The 22024-nt window shown below is 30.3% G+C and overlaps 2 protein-coding genes and 1 long non-coding RNA gene across 6 annotated transcripts in view; 2 read left to right on the forward strand and 1 right to left on the reverse strand.

Annotated features, from left to right (window-relative positions):
* Positions 1-17754, forward strand: part of LOC119670021 (IQ motif and SEC7 domain-containing protein 1) — a 47791-nt gene extending 30037 nt beyond the window's left edge. The window contains exons 2-8 of one of the 3 annotated variants that reach the window (XM_038080105.1): positions 5871-6385; positions 12133-12410; positions 12470-12677; positions 14390-14856; positions 14919-16153; positions 16275-17106; positions 17164-17606. In XM_038080105.1, coding sequence (XP_037936033.1) covers positions 6171-6385; positions 12133-12410; positions 12470-12677; positions 14390-14856; positions 14919-16153; positions 16275-17106; positions 17164-17606 — 3678 coding nt within the window. In that variant the 5' untranslated portion in view covers positions 5871-6170. Of the gene's footprint in view, positions 1-5870; positions 6386-12132; positions 12411-12469; positions 12678-14389; positions 14857-14918; positions 16154-16274; positions 17107-17163 lie in introns of all 3 variants that reach the window. The other 2 variants (XM_038080103.1, XM_038080106.1) reach the window with 2 other exon arrangements.
* A 448-nt stretch (positions 17755-18202) lies between these two features.
* On the reverse strand, positions 18203-20709 carry LOC119670022 (sphingosine kinase 2). 2 transcript variants are annotated; one of them, XM_038080108.1, is made up of 4 exons: positions 20560-20695; positions 19617-20482; positions 19464-19563; positions 18203-19407 (listed from the first exon to the last, which is right to left on the reverse strand). In XM_038080108.1, exons 2-4 carry the CDS (start codon positions 20480-20482, stop codon positions 18526-18528), a joined length of 1848 nt encoding a protein of 615 aa, XP_037936036.1. In that variant the 5' UTR covers positions 20560-20695; the 3' UTR covers positions 18203-18525. The 2 variants fall into 2 exon arrangements, with proteins under 2 accessions (XP_037936036.1, XP_037936035.1); XM_038080107.1 differs by having other exon boundaries at positions 19617-20709.
* An 811-nt stretch (positions 20710-21520) lies between these two features.
* Positions 21521-21998, forward strand: LOC119668196. The gene is made up of 2 exons (XR_005251467.1): positions 21521-21680; positions 21819-21998. It is a non-coding gene; the product is annotated as an uncharacterized LOC119668196 (long non-coding RNA).
* Positions 21999-22024: the final 26 nt, after the last annotated feature.

The following is a 22024-nucleotide window of genomic DNA, read 5'->3' on the forward strand; positions in this document are numbered from 1 at the left end:
CTTTCCTGTGGTTTTTATTCAAAAAAACTTGTGTTGAAAAGCATTGAAGATTATTGAACTCTTATTGCTCCCACACACCACACAATTCGCTTGTTGTGCTTGTTGAAGTTGAATGCTCGTCTTATGTCACCAATTAGTCAATTGGGAACAGACTCATCATTTAATTGAATAAATTTTAAAAACAAAAAAAATCAACAAAATATTATTTAGTTTCGACAGATACATACATAAGTGCATATATAATAAAACAAATATGGAAGATATAATTTGTTTGGAGTCAAGTGGTCTTGAACTGAAAATAGAGTAATGAAATTACTCAAGGTCTTTGAGTTTAATTATGTTTTGTAGTTCTATAAAAGGTGCTTTATTTGCTTAATCGCAATGGCATGAAATTAACTACTCGCACTTGCCACATTTAAAATGTTTTAATATTTACATATTATTTTCTAGTAAATGCTACTATATGCTTCCACCATTTTACTAATTACTCGACGACACTTAGACCGCGGCGATATTCAACACCTCTGAGACTGCCGAAACGTTGTTAAAAATAATTAAAAATTAAAATTACACCTAAATTCAGCCAAGTTCGTTCGTTAACAAGTCATATTTTTTTTAAAAAAATTTATGTACTTTACTTCTAAGAAACTCTATAACATATCTAGTTTTTAAGCATTACATTCTAAGGCAACAAACTTTATCATTAACTTAACATTAATTATTAAAATAATTAAATTTAACACTGAAAATATCCTCTCATTACAAAATCAATTTCAACAAAGCTTATCTTGTGAAATATTTTCATTTTAGTTTTAATTTTTATTTTTGTTTTTCGTTTCTTTCTTTTTTTCCTATTTTTTCATTTATTTTAAATTTAATTGTTTAAATTAAAACTGTCTTAAAACCTTTTTTTACTAACACATTAATTTTAACATTTACTTTAATGTTTTACATAAAATAATCCTGTCCTTACTTTGTGAAACTTGGAAATCCTCCGAATAGCTTCAATCAAATTTTGAGTGTTAATCCTAAGATTCTCCACTATATTGTATATACGCCTCCATTATCGCCATTTAACAATGTAAGCTTCGTCCACACAAAATGAACCCTGAACACCACAATTTTTTTTTGCTTTTTCCATATATATATACATATATATACGTTTAAAATTTTTATAAAATTTTAGCACACTATAAATACAAATGTTAAAAAATGTTCTCTATGTTCACTCACTATTGTCTAATTTTCGTATAGATTGCAGAGGTTTGTTTATTATAGCCCTCAATTTTTTCTTCTTGAACCCACCACAACAACCTTGAAATGAGTTCAAAAATTTTCTATCAGATTCTGATAGACTTTCGATTGAAATCGCATTTTAGTGATCAGGGAATGAAATATAAGCTTAAATTTGAATTTGCAGAAATTCTTAGTTTATACATAAGTAAATTATATATAGATGTTCAACACCAACCACAAATCTACAACGGTTTTGTAAGTTCATTAAACAGCTTTTTCTCAGTCAAAGACATCTATTTTGAATGGCGTTAGAGACATCTATATATAAGTTGTGTGTGTTTTATAAATGCAAACTTTCAAATTGATGGAACATCCTGAATCAATTGTAAAATTAGATTAATCTTAATTTGTTCCTTAACACAAATAACTTTCACCATTCATAATCGTGCTATACTTCAATAACATACTTTATTAAACTAAATCTAATTTCTAATAAAAAGTATATTTTTTGATTTAATGATTGGATAATAAAAGTTTTTATATAAATTATTTTATAAAATCCATTCGCGATAAACTGATAAACCAACATTAATATTGGAATTACATAGATTCATACATGTCTAGTTTTTTTGATATCGTATACTATCATTCATCTGACTTTGCAAGTTGTTGTTGTTGTGATTTGAGTTAGTGCTATTTCGCACTTTTACTCTATTGTGGCTGGCGGGCTTATCCCTGCCCCACACTAAACTTTAACTATACTAGAATCATTATCATTTATTTTTTTTCTAACTGATGACGGACCGTAGATCAGCATATCTCTCTGTGTGTCCTGAGGTGGACTTAAGGTTTGTTAGAGCGGGGTTGGGTAACGTTATTATTATTATTGTTATTATTTGACCTTGGTTTGTTTGCACAAAAAAAATTTTTTACTTTGAAGTAATAAATGTCAAAATTACAAATTTTTGTAGTTTATTTTATATTTGAAAGCGTTAATTTTTATTTTCAAACTACATGATTCTTCTATTTCATATTAATCATTAAAGAGTTTTCCTCGAAAGAACTTATGACCGCACAATCAACTTATATTGCTCAGATGGGTTTCATTTTTAACAATGTATAGTATAAAAACAGAAAAACTTAATATTAAATTTTAAAATTGCAGAAGAAAACATTAAAATTTCGAAGAGCATTAAGTACGGAAACTTTTATTGAAAGCATCACTTTATAGTGGAAAGAATATAATTATTTTGGAATACTACACTTACTTCAACTTTGTTAAGTAGAATTTAAAAGCACAATCTAAACAATACATTAACCTTGCAAGATAAGGAATATATTTGCTTTTTGTAAACTAAAAACCGCCAAAAATTTTTTTTTAATCTAATAGGAACCCACTCTCATTAGTAATTCTAATAAAAATTCTAGTTTTGTAAAATACATATATTATATTTAATCTAATCTTAATATTATATGCTTTCGACAGCTATTACGTGTGGCACAAAAGAGCAAGTTGCTGGCCTATAGTTGCTTAAATGTACTACATACTTTCAACAACAACAACAACACTACTTTCTCTATCTCAGCAACAAGTTGTAACACTGGAAAAAAGTGTTACCAACGCAATAAGCAAACTATTGTAAATCCTTATTGGAAATTCCAACCAATATTGCAATCATATGTCAAAAATCATATGTAAACAAAATTCCAAACAAAATTCAAAAATTTCATAAATTTGAAAGTTCCCAATAATACTTGACAGATTGCAACAGTGATGCCAATGTTTCGCTTAGCGCCTATAGGCCAGCACCTTGCTGTTTTTTACCATACAAAAAACGGTGCCAAAGGCACCTATTATTTTATAAGATGAAAAAAAATCTACTTGGAACTTATCATCCTTATATTCATGAACAACTTACATTGTTAATAATAGTTAATTCAACCATTTCATTTTCGAAATTCAATAAATTTTATCTTTTTCTCTGAAACATCGTTTTAATAGACAAAATAAAATTTCTTGTAAAACTTAAGCGAGAAATGTACTTCAAATATAACTTTTTGTTAGCATTTTTAAACAAAAAGCAACTTTATTCCACATTTTCAAAGAACAAATTCGTTAAGCTTTTATAACTTCATTTTATCACAATCGAAATACTTTTATTGCATCAATATGAATCAGTTATAAACTTAATAATTCCAGTTTAAGCTGGAAAATCACCCAACGTGTCTACATAATTAATATAAAAAAATGCTAATAATGTTCAAAATAAATAGAAATAATTCAGATTTTTTATTTCGATTTTGAAGATGTTTATATATATTCAAGCGCCTAGTATATTTTATAAAATTGAATTTATTTTTTTTTTCGGTATCGTCAACAAGGGAATTGTCACTCTAGCTTCAACTACCTGCTTTCAGGGCAAATAAACAACATTATTAGTACAAATACGGTATATGTTATTAAACTAAAACAACAACAATTCAAAACAAATACTACGAATAATGCAACTTATAGATCTCAGACTGAAACATTGACTAACATTATAGCATTCCAATCGTTCGCAACCCAGTATGTACTTTTCAAATTTAATTATGAAAAATACGACATTGAAGTCTTGGATTTTTCTAGCCTCTAGTTTAGATTAAACTTAATGTAAAAATAATAACTAAATTAAAATTAATTCAAGCTGTAGAATTGTTGGTTTAAATGTACCAAACTGAAAAGGGACTATGCAGAGAAGTCAAAACTAACCACAGCTGACCAAGCAAGTCAGATTAGCAAATAATTAAAATAAAAACTATGGGCTTCAGATTTATTAAGCTAGTTATTGGCTTTTTTATTCTAACAAGGTGTGTCCTTTTAGGATTCGAGTGATATTCTTATTTCAATGAAGGTAGTTAGTACTATACTCATTAAGTTCACGCTGAAGGCGCGCTTTCTTAGGTATCCGGGCGTTTACTATAAACCCAAGGGTTTAGTTTTAGGCTTTTAAATCTGAATGGTTTTAAATTAATTAAAATTAACTTCAGTAAGCACAACTAATTGTTTTTTTTTAATCGGTGACTGTTACCATTTTAGCTGGGAAATTGTGGTGTCGGTTAAAAATTTTCAAGCATAACTGGACGTTTGTTCATTTTGTCTTGTGTGTTTTAAAAATTGTTAAGTGGCATTTTTACTCAAAAACAGCACTAAGTTTTTGTGAAATTTTTCTTCTCCAATTTTCACTTATTTTACTATATACCATATATAATATATATGTATTGTTATTATATGTCTTCATTATGCTAATCAAAAAAGTTTAAAAATATATAGTCGTCTGAAATTAAAAAAATATAGAATGTCTTTGATTTTAATCTCCTATTTATTTAAGTAATAGACTATTAAAGCACCCCGACCTAAAAGATCTATTGTACGCCTAAAAGCCAAACTAGGACAATTTTAGACTATTTATAAATCTTGTAATTGCTGTGGGCCCACCGCTGGGCAGTTGCATAGAACATGTTCTGATGTTTCCTTCTTCTCATGACAGAGTCGAAGGAGTCACTTTCTACCACACCTATAATCTTCCTGTGGTAATTAAGTCTACAGTGTCCTGTAAGAAGTTTAGTGTAGATTTTAATATCGTTTCTGCTAAGGCCAAGGATAGCATCAACTTTGATGTGATCAGGATCAATGAATCTTTTTGACTGTCGCATGCCTGTTTGGGCTCTCCAGTGTTCAAGTAAATGTTGTTTCTGGACCCTCTGGACCAATGAAAGGAGTACATACACCCTTCTTTGCTAGGGAGTTTGCTATTTCATTGCCCTCATGCTAGGGTGTTGAGAAGTTGAAAGCATTCCCAGACCAACTTTGATTGGAATAAGGATTTTACTAAAGATTTTAGAGTTGCTTGGCTGTCTGAAAGGATACATATTTTGGTACCCCGGGTGCCCCTTCGTATGCATTCTCTTACACATAGCTCTAAGGCATGGACCTCTGCCTGAAAAATGGAAGTAGTTTTTCCCATTGCGATTGCTTTGCGGAATTTCGGTCCTATAACTCCTGCTCCCGTACTGCCATCTTCCATTTTGGACCCATCAGTATGTCATAATTGTGAGCCCTGATTTAAGTTAATTTCATTGTTTCTCCAGGTGGATTGGTCACTAATGACCACTTCGAATTCCCTGGAGAAAGCTAATTTTCTATTCATCTTGTCAAAGACCTTAAGGCAGGGAGAGTTCCAGACTTCATCTAGAATCTTTGCGTATATATAAAATATAAAATTCTTCTTTTCTAATGAATTTTAATATTTAGATCTTAATGATTATGTATATTGTAATCACTTGTGACAGTGAACAACACTTTTTTAATCTTCTTCTTATTTGGCACTACAGTCCAGTGTGAACCTTGGCCTGCATAGAGGGTTGTGTAGCGTTAAAATTTTTCCGCCACAGGTAGGTGATGTTGACAATTAAGAAGGCTAGGCTATATATTCGTATCACTCCTCCATTGGGGTACACGCTTTTGCCCCTTACATCCCAAAAACACTTTTATAATACGCATAGCTATAGGCAGCAAAAATTTATGAAAACATTAAATGTATGCAATTGAAAATATAATGCCAGTGTTATCAATTTATTTCAATATATTTTAGAATACATGAAATTTTCTAAAAAATTAAAAAATGTGCAATAAACGAACTATGAACAGTTCTTGAAAAAGATCAAATCTTCACAATTAAGAAACGTACTATACATTAATATCTATACTAGTAATATGTATAGTAACTGAAAATGAAAAATCGAAAACTTTCGAAATGAAATCGAACAATATTAAAACTAAACCAAAGAAACATACTAAAATATTGAAGTGCTTAAAAATTCAAAAAATTAGACGAGTTAAACAAACATACTTTAATATAAGGAAGCCACATATCTAACTAAACTTTTGGATTATGTCAGAGACCGAATTGTATGATAAATCCAACACAGAGTCCTTTTTACAATATGATACCGAAAAACCACCACCAATAGTAGTTGTTGTTGGCGATGGACGAAGCCGAGTGCGAAGGGTGGTTCGAACAGCTACACGACATGTTACTGTTGTAAGTTACTCGACGAGACACAAAGAAACTCGAACCCATACGTCTCATCATGTGACAACCGTAAGGTAAGCAAACGTAACGTAACGTGTCATAATTACGTGTTTTGTAATTCTTTTCAAATACAAAATGCAATTTTTTTTATATATATAAATAAAACACACAAGTAACTTCTTGGCAGTATAAAATATTTGTCTTTATATAAAGAAATAAAATTTAACTATGCAATATGAAAAAATAAATGCGAAAGTTCCCAGGACTTTGCATACTTTTAGGTACTTTTAAATATCCATTAAAAAAAAATGTATCGAACTTTCATAAAAAACAGGACAAAGAATAAATTAACTTTTATATACGAATACTTTCCCTCTTTCACATTAAAATCTTAATAAGAGCTTAAATTAGTTAAATAGTTTAAATAAAGATTTGTGTGCGTGTATCTAAAAGAAGGTATCTGAGCATATTAACAATCGAAGCATATATACGATTCTAAATTGTGTCTTTGTGAAAAAATGTAATTAAATACTAAACATTTGCCTGTGATGATATTTTACGATATTCGACGCGGATTAACCACAAAAGAATGCTGCATTGATCAACTTAATTCGACTGATTTGGATCGGCATGTTACATACCAGGAGATTAAGGCGTTATTGGACATGAGTGGAACCAGTATACATTCAATTTTACACATACATCTAGCTGTCAGAAAGAAAGAAAGATAGCTGTCAGGAGGCATGTGTTGATTGGTATAAGGAAATGCTAAAAAAAATACCAATGAGATAGCTCAAAACACGTCTACGACCAAACACAAGGTGACAAATCATGGATCTACATTTATGAGCTCGAAACAAACTAGCAATTCACTATTTAGGTCTCAGAAAACCCAGTCATGTCGCAACTGTACCCCTTGAACAACGTAGAACCGTCAATTCTGAAGTCTTGGGAGAATTGAGAATTGGATTGAAAACTTATAGATACCAACTGTTTCGAAAATTGGTTCAATCGAATGCAAAAATGGATTTATCATCATACAGAATACTTAAAAAAAATAAAACTGTTTTTACTGATTGTTAGACACAAAACTTAAAAGGCAGCCCTCGTATAAGCAATATTTTCTATTTATTTATATTTGTGTAAAAACACATACTAGTTGTTCGTTTATTTTATGTATATATGTAATAGACACAAATGCTATATATTTCAAATAGTATCCGTTTAAAAAAGTCTAACTGCAAAGAGAACTAAATCAATATAATAAAGACATCAGAAAAATATCAGTTTTTCACTGAATTCAATTAAAAAATAAATCAAATCAGAACTATTTATTTTTAATGTAATAAAATTAGAATAAACAACACCCATTTAAGAAAAAAATAACCCGACAGATTGTCAGAGATAGTTTTGTCAATATTAGTATTTAAACTTAATTTTAAGTGTATAAATCGTAAAATTATGGTCTTGAATAAATATTTAGATTTAGATCTTAGATGTTCTCAATTTACATTATTATAAGTTTGCATATACTTATATTTATTTGTAATTAAATGTTAGAGAATAACAATGATACCTGTATTTCTATAGTTGACATTGATAAAAGAACCATCCGATTTATCTACAAATTAAGACACATTTTCTCATTCTATATAGAATAGATAATCCATTTAATATATAAATCACTTCAGATTCGCGTGATATTGCATTTTGAAAGTAACTGCATGTAAACTTCTGTAGTACTGCATATCATCCTATAAGTAGTTGTATAGGATGATATGTAGAAATGTTGTCTTGGCTAAAATATTATTAGTCTATTATCATGAAAGATCTGTACGAATTTTTCTAAATTTTTGAGTTGATATATCTAGTATCAGCACGAAATGTTACTTCTATAATACTATATTACATTGTATAGCATAGAAATAATGGGAAGTAAGTGCGTACATCAAGTAAATAAACTGTCTTAAAAGAATTAGACACACATTAGCTATGGAAACTCTAATTTCAAAGAAGTTAACAACTTTTAATATCTAGTATCAATAATATCTATGCACTCACTTTTTCACTAAAACATACAAGTAGTTGTTAACAAACGAAATTTCAAAAAAATATATAGGTATATATTTAGATTTAAATATAAAAATTTATCCTAAGTCTAGCTAAATGCGTAGTCACAGAGTTAAACACGTGGTGATTATCAATCGAAACAATGATTCTTAAATTTTAGACAAGAAAAATTGGACGCAACTGTAGAACCTTGAATTCGAAATTATGTATTAACACCTAAATTTATTGGAAATCACAAAATCAATTAAGTTAAGATAAGTAAGTCGTGTTATTAGAGCTGATGAAAATCATCCCCAAAATGGAGAATGGGGGCCCAATGATCAGAAATGCAATATAAAGGTCGTACAAAATTAAAATGAATGCACTGTCCGTCTATCCATACCAATGAGTATGTAAAAGATCAAAGATGAAGAGGAACTCCTAATAGAGAGTAAAGAATCACAATCTACATGGTTAATTATTTATTTAAAAATAGTTAAAAATAGTTTTATTAAATTTATTCGAAATATTGTGTCGACATTCAAAGAGAAACAACTACGTATTTGACATAGAAAAGGACAAAGTATTTTTTAATGGAAAATTACTTAACAAATTGAATTATATATTGTATTTATATCTCTATAGAAGTGTATATGAAATAATAAATAATTTATTTATTAATGATAGTTTATTTGAAGTAATTATACGTGCTCCCAATCACTAAACGTACAATTTGTCGGCACGAAATTAGTAATAATGTCTACTCTCCGAACACTTGTTGAATATTAATAGGATTCTAGTAGCAATTTCTAAACTATAAACTCTATATTTTTTCTAAAAATACTATTTCTCAATAAGTAATCTTTAAATGTATGTAGTTTTATACATTTCTGCTCCACTAAGTAAACTGTACGCATTATTGTATGTCATCTATACGTACATACATACGTGTATTATAGCTAAAGTAAATTCAAAAAAAAGAACTTAAGCAGCAGATGTTTTATTTTCATATGATACTTTTACAAAAAAAAAGGATCCTACAATAATAACACTAACTGAGTGTAAGGTTGATTATGATTTCTTTATGTTTTAGTAAAAAGAAAATAAAAACAAAAACAATAGCTTCGAAATACTCGCACATATACCAGATCAGATATTACCTGCCTTGAAAAGTATGCCAGGTGCATTTTGTTATTCTCTTGCTTTCCTTATCCTTTGGTGATGTGGGATTCATGTATGCAAAAAATGTGTAGCGATTTTTGGTTGTAGATCACATCATTTCTCGCATACTTTACCCAAAATTGTAAATCTTGCTAGAAATCTGTTTAATAATATCAAGTGGAATATGATGTCTTATATCTCAAATTTAGTTACTTAGTTAGTTTGTTCATTTAACAAATTCAAGTTTACCAAGATAACTCAAAAGTGGCCTTCATTTGGTTCCTCTAAAATGATAAAATTTGCACATATAACATAAAAATCAGGGATCTAAAAACTTTTATAAACAAAATAAAAATATGAGCAATAATTAAATAATTTCAAGTAAAAGAATAATGTTAAAAAAAACTTATCATATGAAAATTTTTGTTGAATACTACAATATATCTGCAATGCAATTACTTGCCATCTTTTATGACGATATAGAAAACGGTTTGAAAGCAGTTCCAATACCTAGAAGGTTTAGCACTGATCCCATCTTCAAAAACTTTGTTTTAAAAATACATAATTTTTTTTTATTTAGAGTAATTGTTAGTTCACTTTTTTAAATGTTTCTATAAATAAATAAAATAAAAAAATGTAAATTAGTTTTTATTTTTATATAATTCTCTATATAAATATTTTTTTATTGTCGGAAAATAAGCCAAAGAGATAATTAATAGTTTTTTCTAATGTTGAATAATAAACTCATTTAATAGCCAGACAAATGAAGATTTAAATTAAACATTAAAATATAAATAATAATAAATAATAATATTTAAATATTTAAATAAATATTAAATAAACATTGTGATATAAAATCGGTTATAATAAATGTAAATCATGTTGTGTTTTATTATAAGTTTTTGGCATCAAATATTCAAATAAACGATAAGAATGCTGAATTACCAAAGAAAGAAGTCAATAAGACCGACTGTAAGGCCTAACAACATTTCAGATTTTTTTCAACATAAAAACGTATTGCAATGCAGTTGCTGCCGTACTTCCATCTGTTAGGGGTAGTTCCATTACTAAAGAAGTTCTGCGGCCGTCGTGCGTGGGACTACTACCAATTCGTCGCCATCGTTTCTTTACATAAAACGAAGTGTGCCGTATTTCCGTGCCGAAAATGAGTGGCTCATTTCAGTTAACTTTAGTCTGCTGCGATGCTAACGTGACAATCGACCGCTGAAATAATGCATGTAACGATTTAGGCAATAAAATTACTTGTGATTTCAAATTAAAAAAAAAAAAACTCCAGTGCATTCAATGTGATTAAAATATTTAATTTAAGTTTTTAACTTAAGAACGGAAATCGAACAGATTGAAATGATTATTTGTATCTCAGGCTTTATTTTTGGTGAAAGGTACACGGTTTCATAAAAATATTGTTAATTATCTAAAATAAACGTTTTATATTTATAATTATAATTATTAGAATCTGGACTTATTGCGTTCCAGTATTATTTGCCTTCATTAGAGTGAGTGATAGCTCTTAGCTATTAAAGCGAAGTGGAATATAACTATCCGGAGATCATCAAAACCAATTATTGATTTTTCTACAAAGATTATAAGATGATTTTATATCAAAAAAATATTAAAGAATAATACGAAAATAAGTTTAGTGAATAATAAAAATTTTTAAAAATAAGAACATTTTTATTCTGCATATTATATATTTAAATATTATATATCTACTTGCACTAGTCCTATTGGTATAGTATGTAGTATGTAAACTATGTTACATACATATATTACTTAAACTTTTGTGAATAAACTGTTTATTGAGTTGTGAAGGTATTTATAACTACTAAAGGACACATCGGAGACGTTACCATTGTCTATGTAATTTTTTAAGCAAGTATTTGAAGCAGAGATTTTTGTCAGTTTATCCATAAAATGTTTATAAAGTCTTACAATTGATTAACTATGACTTATAAACAATTTAAATATCCATTGGATATTAAACAATATTTTTAAATATAATATATACAGTATCTCTTGATAATCCGTATACGATCAATTATGTCATTTTTTTCTACTCTAGTAAATGTCGTGTCTTATATATGCAATTTTCATATATCCTTTTGCAACAATGATAAAAAGATAGGAAGATATTTTCGATAGATAGATGCTCATGTCATCACTTTTGGTTTAACATTTGACGCCACATTCATGACTTAATTGGTGATTTCTGTTGTAAGTCGAATATCGAGTTAAGACAATCATGTGTTTCATACCATATAATTCGGACACATGCTTATTACAAGTCATTTGATAATAAAAATGAATTTAGTAATACTTACTCATATGAAGAATCTTATATACACGTACCTATACCAATAACTATATTTTTCTACGACTAAAAAACACATAAATAATAATTTTTTATATAATTGTTCGATCGAATAATGATCAAACGAGCTTTGAAACATAATGAACCTTACTGCGTGTGCATTAAAATTATTGTTGAATTATATAATTAAATTTGTATCTATAATTAAAATTAATAATTAATAATTGTATTTAAGATACTATAAACCTTACTTATTTCATCTTTTATGTATAATTTCAGTTTTCCTCAAAAGCCAATTGAGAGAAGTGGATCCATTCAATATGGAATTACGGTACCAACGGGCTCAACTTCCTCCGGTTCTACACTGTCAACGGAAAGTGGTGGTTATGTATATTTACAACAGCACTATTCTCCCTCAACATTATCAAATTCTTCCACCGCTATCAACTATCCAGTTGGTCAGCAACCACATATGATGTATCCGCAGCAACAATCCCAGCAATATCCAACGTGCCATCAACAGCAATTAATTCACCAACCAAACAGTATGTCTTCTGGTAAATATATCCATCCATATACGTTGATATTAAACATATTGATCAATTTTTTTTTGCAGCTATACAATATGGGCATCAACATCATCATCATCACCTTATACATGGCCATCATCATCATCATGGTGGAGCTGTTGTTATTGCTGGCAGTAGCATTGGCACGGGATTTGGTGGTAATGGTCAAACACAAACCATCCAACAAAATTTGCACAAAAAAAATTCGATAAGAAATGGTGGCGATGTTTTAAAACGTTCTCGAGCACAAACGGCGTAAGTAAAATAAACTTTATTTTGCTTAAGATTTATAAATTTAAACTAAATATTATACATATGATATATACATATATTAAAAACACATAAACTGTTTATATATTTATTTAAAAACATAATATGAGAAGATTAAAATTATTTCTATTTTAGTTACAACAATTAAATTATTTTAAAATTTTTAATATATATGTCACAGTTCTTTTGTTTTATAAGCTTCGTATTAAGTTTACAAAAAGTTATTATGTCAAAAAAACAGGCATCCGATATTCAAAAAAGTACAAGTATATATCCATTTAGTTCTCCTAGTTTGTTCATCAGTTTGATTTATCAATGTATTTAGAAATTGATATTCTATACCCCACACCTACAATATTAAATGAAATGATAGTTTTGATCACAAAAGGATGGTTCAGATTGCAATTTGTTACAAAAAGTGAAAGTCCAATGGATATTCCACTAATCAGAAGTTATATTATAAAAATTCTTGTATTTTTGATGTATTTAAATTAAATTTTGTTATTTAATAAAATAACGTTATGTTTGTTGTATTATAATATATTCAATGATGACTTAATTGTCAACAAATCATCTTAATCCTCAAGATATATATTGAGGATTATATATATATACAATATATTCTGTTGGCTACTTTTTTTGTAATCTCTACATAAAATTGTCAAAATTTACAATTTCATAAAATTTTCAATTAAAACTGGTATGAACTGGTAGGTAGACATCTACAGCTCTGTAGATGTCATATGATATGACATAAATTATTAAATGATTTACGTATCTCCTTCGTTCCTTAAGGATAGTCCATAAATTTCCGCAGTAGCGGCGGATAGTCCATAAATTTTCAATAACACCAAAATTAAGAACTCTATTAAGTAACTTGATTTTCTAAACTTTATATTTTCATGTCAAATTCCTATTAAGCCAACACATCACCTGGTAGAATAATGTATTCGAAATCACTATAGCTACTCAATTAATTTGAATTCTTGACAATATATTATATTGTGAAAATAACTTGTGTTTCAATAGCAAATTGCAGATACCGTAGCAATTTGGCCTATAGCGTTAGCAGTGCCGAATTGGCCACTCCATTTGACTAGTTAATAATTAAACTAAACTATCGATTCACAAATACTCGAAAAGACAGACGTATATAACATAGCAAGATCAATTCTAACCATTATGCTTTTGAGGAATACTTGGCTTATATAGTTTTAGTTTGTGACATTTTCTTGACTTTGTACAGCAACCATTTTGACAATCCTAATCTATCCTTCATTCATAATAATGCGAAATATATAAAAGCAAAAACTAGAATTTTTTGGAATCAGCATTTCACTTATAATATTAAATCCTATTAATCTAACCTACCTACCCTGTTAAAGTCATAAAAATTGCCTATCATGTTTTTATTTGATTATTTATCAAAGAAATGTTAACTTACAACGCTTAATGATAGCGCTATCTTATCAGGGAAATTCTGCTTACGTTGGTAAAAATAACAATTTTTGCAAAATTTATTCACTTATTTTGAGCAGAGAATTGCTAAAAGAACCTCCTTATTAAAATTTAAGAAAAGATCTCCTGCATTCTGTGCAGTGATTCTTACGAAAATTAAGTAAACAAAAATTTAAGACTATTAAGCAAACAGCTGTTGTGTTCAATAAATGGATTTCATATAATTAAAATATTTGTAGGTATGAACTCTCTCAAGATTTACTGGAGAAACAAATTGAGTTGTTAGAACGTAAATACGGTGGTATACGTGCTCGAAACGCAGCAATTACAATTCAGCGAGCGTTTAGACATTATATGATGGTGAAGAAATTCGCCTCGATTACTGCAATGGCCAAAGCGGAAAAACGTTTAAGTCGTCGCATGATAATAGCTACTGGTGATGACGGACCAACCTCAAATTCATCTTTATCTTCAGCATACGGAAGTGCCACAGAATCTCAGTTAGATGTATCCCAAACATCACAAAGTCAACTACAACAGATACAGCAGCAACAGCAACAATCACAACCACGCGTTACCATAATGGCTGGTCCGCCAATAGGTTTGGCTTCGAATACACCTTTAGCTCGTGCACCTCCAACACGTTCATTATCTATGCGCGAACGACGTCAAATAGATAGTAGCCCAATACCACGTAGTCAATCAGGTAAACATGAAATATTTAAAGCTATCTTATTTTTTTTAATAATTTATTATTATTATGTTTAGGTGCGTCATCAGTTTCAGTGGCCAGTGCTTCCTCAGGACCCTCAACGGTATTGAGTTCAGGTGGGACTCACCCTCATGTTAACCTTTTACATGCTGCCGAGCCCCATTTTTATAGTGGGCATCATATATCAGGAGCACAAACAACTCCTTATTATACAGGTTATCAGGGTTTAACTCATGATACAAGTTTCGCAAGCTCTGCGAATAGCTCTCAGATGGATTCATCTCTGAACATTTCTTGGGTGAGTGCCTCACCACATACTCCATATTATTCTGCAGCGCAAATATATATGCGTCCTAAAGGATCACTTACGTCTTCAGAACGAAAAAAAATACCTCCTGAAGTTCCAAAACGAACTTCATCAATTACAGCACAACAACAGCAAGCTCAGCACTTAGCAGCACAACAACAGCAACACCAGCAATTATTAGTTATGCGTCAAACACCTCCTCCACCATCTCTAATTCGTTCAAATGGCCTTTGTAAAACGGCTGAGAATGGAAGTCTTACTTCAGTTCAAAGTTCGGGAAGTGATTCAAGTGTCACATCTGCTGAGCGAATTGCAAACAGTGACCTTGGCTCAGATCGGTCTAACTCACCTCATGTTTGGAAACGAGGAGCAATGATAAATAGTTCGCAACAATTTGGCCATATAACGGACGTATCATATGCACAAGTCCACAATGCTTCAGTTTTAACAGTGGCCTCAGGAGGTAGCGTAAATGCGACTACGGATGATCATGCAATTTCATCTCATACAAGCGCTGCACAATATGAACAACACGAACAACAGGATCATCAGCTCGGTACCCCTGCAACAACCCAAAACTATAAAGTCTCAGAGACAATAAGGAAACGACAATACCGGGTTGGCTTAAATCTGTTTAATAAGAAGCCTGAAAAAGGAATAACTTACCTGATTCGAAGAGGATTTTTAGAAAACACACCTCAAGGTGTAGCAAGATTTTTAATTTCTCGTAAAGGGCTTTCTCGTCAAATGATTGGTGAATATTTAGGCAATTTACAAAATCAATTTAACATGGCCGTTTTGAATTGTTTTGCAATGGAGTTAGACCTTTCAGGAATGCAAGTTGATGTGGCATTACGTAAATTTCAAGCATATTTTCGTATGCCTGGTGAAGCTCAAAAAATAGAGCGTCTTATGGAAGTATATAGTCAACGGTATTGTCAATGCAATCAGGATATTGTTGGTCGTTTGAGATCATCTGATACGGTAAGCACAAAAAATCTACACATTAGTTTAAGTTATAAATAATAATTTTAAAATTTTAAAAGTCGTATGCTATTATCATTATCATAATAATTAGACCACTAAAATAAAATTTTTTTAACAGATCTTTGTATTGGCATTTGCAATTATTATGTTAAATACTGACTTGCATACCCCAAATTTAAAACCAGAACGACGAATGCGTGTTGAAGACTTTATTAAAAATTTGCGTGGCATTGATGATTGTCACGATATCGATAAGGATATGCTCTCTGGAATTTATGAACGTGTTAAAGCCAATGAATTTAAGCCTGGCAGCGATCACGTCACACAGGTTATGAAAGTTCAAGCCACTATAGTGGGTAAAAAGCCGAATTTAGCTTTACCACACCGTCGTTTGGTTTGTTATTGTCGCTTGTACGAAATACCTGATGTCAACAAAAAGGAGAGACCAGGCGTTCATCAACGTGAAGTTTTTCTATTTAACGATCTATTAGTGATTACAAAAATATTTAGTAAGAAAAAATCATCGGTCACATATACATTTCGTAACAGTTTTCCGCTCTGCGGAATGGTTGTATCAATGCTTGATTTATCTAATTATCCATTCTGTATCCAACTATCACAGAAAGTGGATGGAAAAATATTAATAACATTCAATGCTCGGAATGAGCATGATCGTTGCAAATTTGCAGAAGATCTTAAAGAGTCTATAAGTGAAATGGATGAAATGGAGACATTGCGAATTGAAGCTGAGTTGGAACGGCAGAAATCCGCTCGTAATCGTGCTACAGGAAATTCAGAGAACCGCGATAGTGGCGTAGCAGATGTAGAAGTTTGCCCATGCCCATTTCAAAATGTTCAAGCAGGAGATCAAATACCTTGCGCTTCAGATTCTTCACAACAACTTAAGCGTAGTGCGCTTAGTAACAGTTTGTTAGATATGCATGAACAATGTAAGTGTACTTATTATCTTTATAAAGTTTAAATTTTATAATAAATTCTATTTTCAGTTGGAAATGACAAACCACAGAGAAGAGGCAGCGTAGGTTCACTTGATAGCGGCATGTCAATATCTTTTCAGTCAACTACGACAAGTAGTGCTTCACGAGAAAATGCTGCAGTTATTGCAGCTGCTGCTAATGCTGCAGCTGCAAAAATCAGATTCAATCTTCCAAATGCTACAATGCCAAATCCAGGTGGAGCATGTGCCACAGGTGGAAGTGTACAAGGTTACAGTCATCCTAACTTGCATCAACCTCATTCAGTCCTAATGCAACAGCAATTAATGGTTCAACAGCAATTACAGCAGCAGCAACAACTGTTGCAGCAACAACATACACAGTTGCAGAATCAGTCTCATACATCTGGGCAAACATTAGTTACTGGTCGAATACCAGGGCGGGAACGTAAATTGTCTCGCTCGGATGAAAACGGTCGATCAACCGAGGTGTAATTAAAGCATCCCATTTTCCATTTGAATCTGGATTGTAAATTATGTTTTTAAATATTATTTAGTATTTAATTTAAACCTTGAAATTGAAATATATTAAGGGCTATCTTGCTCTAGTCTTGGTTTCGTTTTGTCGGGAGAATAATTTATGATTTTATAAATATATATATTTTTTTTTTTTGTTAATATAAATACACAAATTTGTATATTTTATCCTTAATAAAATTATTAATAGGTATCATCAAACAGTATACATATGTCAAAGTATGATATTTAAATAATACAAACTATTTTTATCCAAATGTGTATATGCGCCAAATTGAAATCGATTCGTAATAATTGTCTAAATTAGTTAAAAGTAAACATCATATTTATTAATTTAAAGAAGTTAATCAATTTTATTAAACAAACAACACGACATAATTTTGCATTTAAAAAAACTTAACTTCGAAATGTTCCTTTTTGTTTAAATGAAGTTGTACAGAAAATTACCGTGTTACTAACATTTAATGCTATTATACATGTTAGCTTAAATATTCCTTATTCTTTATTATCTATTTATAATGATTATATATTTACGGTTTTATTTACTAATAATCAATATTTCTTAACTTTTCAATTGTATTTTTAAAGAAATTAACAATCTTCTTATTAAATTCGAATCCCTATAAATAATTGATATAATAAAAGACTTACATTTTAATATATATACATGAATTATAGTAAATAAATCACAAATAAATGGAGAAATATATGAGTATTTTACTTTAAGCCAAAAAGACTAAACCATTTTAAATTCAAATTTGTAAAAATATTAAGTTGTAGTTGTTTTGAACTTGACGAAATTGCTACCACCCAACTTTCACTCGGTATAAAATTAACTGGAAATGCATTAATTTGCAAATGCTAGACAAAAATCATATTATTTTGGTACCATAATTTTTGACAATCCAGGGATTATTTGACCCTGCAATGAACCAAGTTCTACTAATTCTCCATCCACGGTAATAATGCCACCAGACGGCTCTAAACGAAATGCAGTAACTGCCACAACATGTATGAATTCATTATTTTTAACTGGTAAATGAGTTCCAGAACTCATATTCATTAAAAAATTTAAAAGTTGAGATCGACTTATTCCATTTCGAATAATAACTAAATATATCGTGCCATCATTCAATTTGCTGTAAGGTGAAAAGTAGCAATCACTGCTAAGATGTGATTGATAAACGGCATGCACCATAATGAACTCGCCTTCTTCCACTTCCCAATTATCTGGAATGGGATCATTTAAATGAGGACCAGATATAGTTGGACCATAATATTGCTCTGATCCACTTATTGGATTCATTTTATTTTGTTCATAATCACTATCGCTGGCTACACTTCGGTAAATACTCTCAGAAATGGAATAGTAGGTACTCTTTCTTGAACCCGCCGATAACCAACTTCCACATCTCGAGCGGAATGATTGGTTACCGGTCGTTTCTAATGATATGACATCATCGAATTCATTATCACCATTGCATTCAAAAGGTTGGAAGTTTTTGGAATCTGTATTGTTTAAAAATGCATTGAAGCTCGTATTATTTTGTTTTGCTTTTTGTTCTTCCATGGAACAAAGTTCATCATTTTTATTATATTTCATTTGATATGCGACTTTGCCGCGATATGTTCGTAGTCTTACAAGCCTATGTAAGGTCCATATTGTAAACCGCTGATATCCTAAAGATCGTAGACGTTCACTTTCTATATCTATATCAGATATGAGTCCCCAACCGACAGATAGAAATGAGTACATAATCTATAACATATAAAAATGTTTTATATAATTGTTTTTATTTTTATCTTTACTATTACTTTGTTTTTTAGTTCTATTTGTACTATATCCATTGGACTGGTTTTCCCACTAATAACCGTTAAGGCTGCACTTAATATTGGTTTTGGTTCATATGGTTCTCTGAAACAATTTCAATTGAAACTAACAAATTGACTTGAGTTGTATATACTTACTTATATCTATTAGCAATAGACCTAGCAAGCCCATTACCGGATCCACATGGTATAACTCCTATTGAGATATGTTGGAACAAACTATTCCAGTCAGATCTTTGTAAAAGACCATTGATTATTTCATGTAAAAGCCCATCACCTCCGACGGCGACTATTCCACACCATTGTGAAATGTTACGCATACGTACAAAGTCGACAGCATATTTAGAGTTTTTCGTTATGTACAAATCGTATGGTATCTCAGCTTCATTTAAGATTGGCACAACGTACCGATTAAAATGCTCTCGTGCCTTACCCGATCCTGATTTGGGATTAAGTAAAAAGAGCAGTCTTCCATTTTCGCTCAATAATACTGTATTTTGAATTGATTGTTTTTTATGAAACTTTAAGGCCTTATACCAACGATCTGCTTCTCGTATATTTTCTTCAAAAGTATCAAAAGATCTGAATCTTAAAGTAAGTACAGTGCGCGCCCGACGAAGTGTACTTCGTATGTTTTTCTTCAAAATATAAGCAAATACATACAAAAAAGCGCTGACATCGCCTTCTGCTGACAAATTTACTTCAGTACTGCTTGTTATAGGCTGAGTAGAAGATAAAGAACTGCAAGAGCACTTTGAAGAGCGTTTTGATTTCTGTAAACCACACCGCCCTCCCACAATATCACTTATGTTAATTAATTGTTCCTTGCTTCCATTCACAGTTTCACGTTGTAGAATAAAGCCTCTTGAATTCAACTTTACTTTAAACACATGATCCTTCTTTTTACTAGTATAAAAGATATCGCTCAATTGCATCGCTCCATCTGTATCGTCCTTTGGAACTGTTTCAATGGCTACCAAGTCATTGTCCTTTTGTTCGATCATCTTTGCCCAAATATAATATTTGTGTTGGAAAAACAAATATAAGACCCCATTTTGTTAAGGCGTTAACATATTTTTACCTTCCATAATTATGTGTAGGCATTTACAACCGTTTGCTATTTTATATATCCATATAAAATTTATTTAATCTTATAAATAAAACCAACACATTTTAGGAAGCATTTGCTTTTCCTTTGCAAAGAAACTTGTTTTAACCAAAAATATTTATGGCCAAAGAATTAGGAATGTTAGAGATATAAAGAAATATTGGTTACTTTTAAGTAACCGTTTATATTTTCAAGTTGCTTAAAGTTATATATATATATCATATAATATAAATACATATATAATAAGAGGATTTACAAAATTTTTAAATAAAAACTAAAGGTTTTATAAATTTTATATATAAACGTAATTGTATATATATACAATTTAAAATAAATATGTATGTAAAGAACTAATATGGCGTTTACACTGGCCGAAAATGGCTCATTTTGAATGAGCTATTTGAAAGTGTTTACATTCGTTGTATTTCATTTGTTCTCATTTCAAACAGCTGATTTTTCAACTTGCATGTTGATTTGATTTTTGGCCTGTGCCAAAAATATTTTGCATGAAGGTTAAATATGCCTTCAAACCTTACAGTATAAACTTAAAACATATTTTTAACTTCGATTAATTACTTTTTGGGAAGTAAAAGTTCTAAAAAGAAGTGCATCGTTTTCAAGGAAATGCAACCACCAAACATTTGTTTACCTTTTTTTGTAAATATGTCAAAGACAGCTTTTTCAAACTGTCAAAATGCCATGAAGAGCTTTCATTTAGGGTATATTTAATGTATTCCTTTATATTTAGAACATATTTGGAATGCGTTCGAACGTCGTTGAGACGTATTCAAACAGAATGTGATGAAATGGATCGCATTCGCGCTTGAATTTTTGTATGCAAGAATGAAAGAATGTTGTATGCAAGTAAAATTATTTATTTCAGGATAACATCAGGAAAGCAATAATTGAGATCTCACAAGTTTGATTTATAAATTTGAAATTGTGTTTAATGTAAAACGAAAAAATATTACTCGTAATGCGTGTGGAACCATAAAACTATGGGAGGAAAATCTTCTTTGATGAAAAAGGTGAAACAGGTTTTTAGTAACCGCGTCCGAAGTGCAAACAAAAGTGCACTTCACCCAACATTTTAGGTAAGTGTTCAATAAGTGAAATTTTTATCATATCATTATTTTTTTGTATTTAAAACCACATAATCTTTTACGATTAATATTTGATGTTTTATTTAAAAGTTAATGTTATGTTAACTTTTCTTTTTTATTTTGAAACAGAAAGAATCAGCAATGTATTGTGATTTTCAACGGAGCCCCCGTCATCGTGGAAGTTTGTCAATAACGTGTATAGAATTTTGGAGAACTTGCCTATTGACAACACCTTCGAATTAATTTCTGATAGTCATCCTCACTGTTACTGTCAGCGTCGTCAACATTATCGTCAACATCTTTGAAGTCCAAAAAAGAACACACCTACAAAGAAA

This window comes from Teleopsis dalmanni, chromosome 1 (assembly GCF_002237135.1).
Source record: "Teleopsis dalmanni isolate 2A chromosome 1, ASM223713v2, whole genome shotgun sequence".
Taxonomy (NCBI): domain Eukaryota; kingdom Metazoa; phylum Arthropoda; class Insecta; order Diptera; family Diopsidae; genus Teleopsis; species Teleopsis dalmanni.

Bases quoted from the DNA above. Each gene is read 5' to 3' on its own strand.
- LOC119670022 (XM_038080107.1), bottom strand. From the start codon at position 20,482: ATGATCGAACAAAAGGACAATGACTTGGTAGCCATTGAAACAGTTCCA. The intron at 19,564-19,616 runs GTAAGTATATAC...AAATTGTTTCAG, and splicing joins TCTATTGCTAATAGATATAA to AGAACCATATGAACCAAAAC. The intron at 19,408-19,463 runs GTAATAGTAAAG...TATATGTTATAG, and splicing joins AAATAGAACTAAAAAACAAA to ATTATGTACTCATTTCTATC.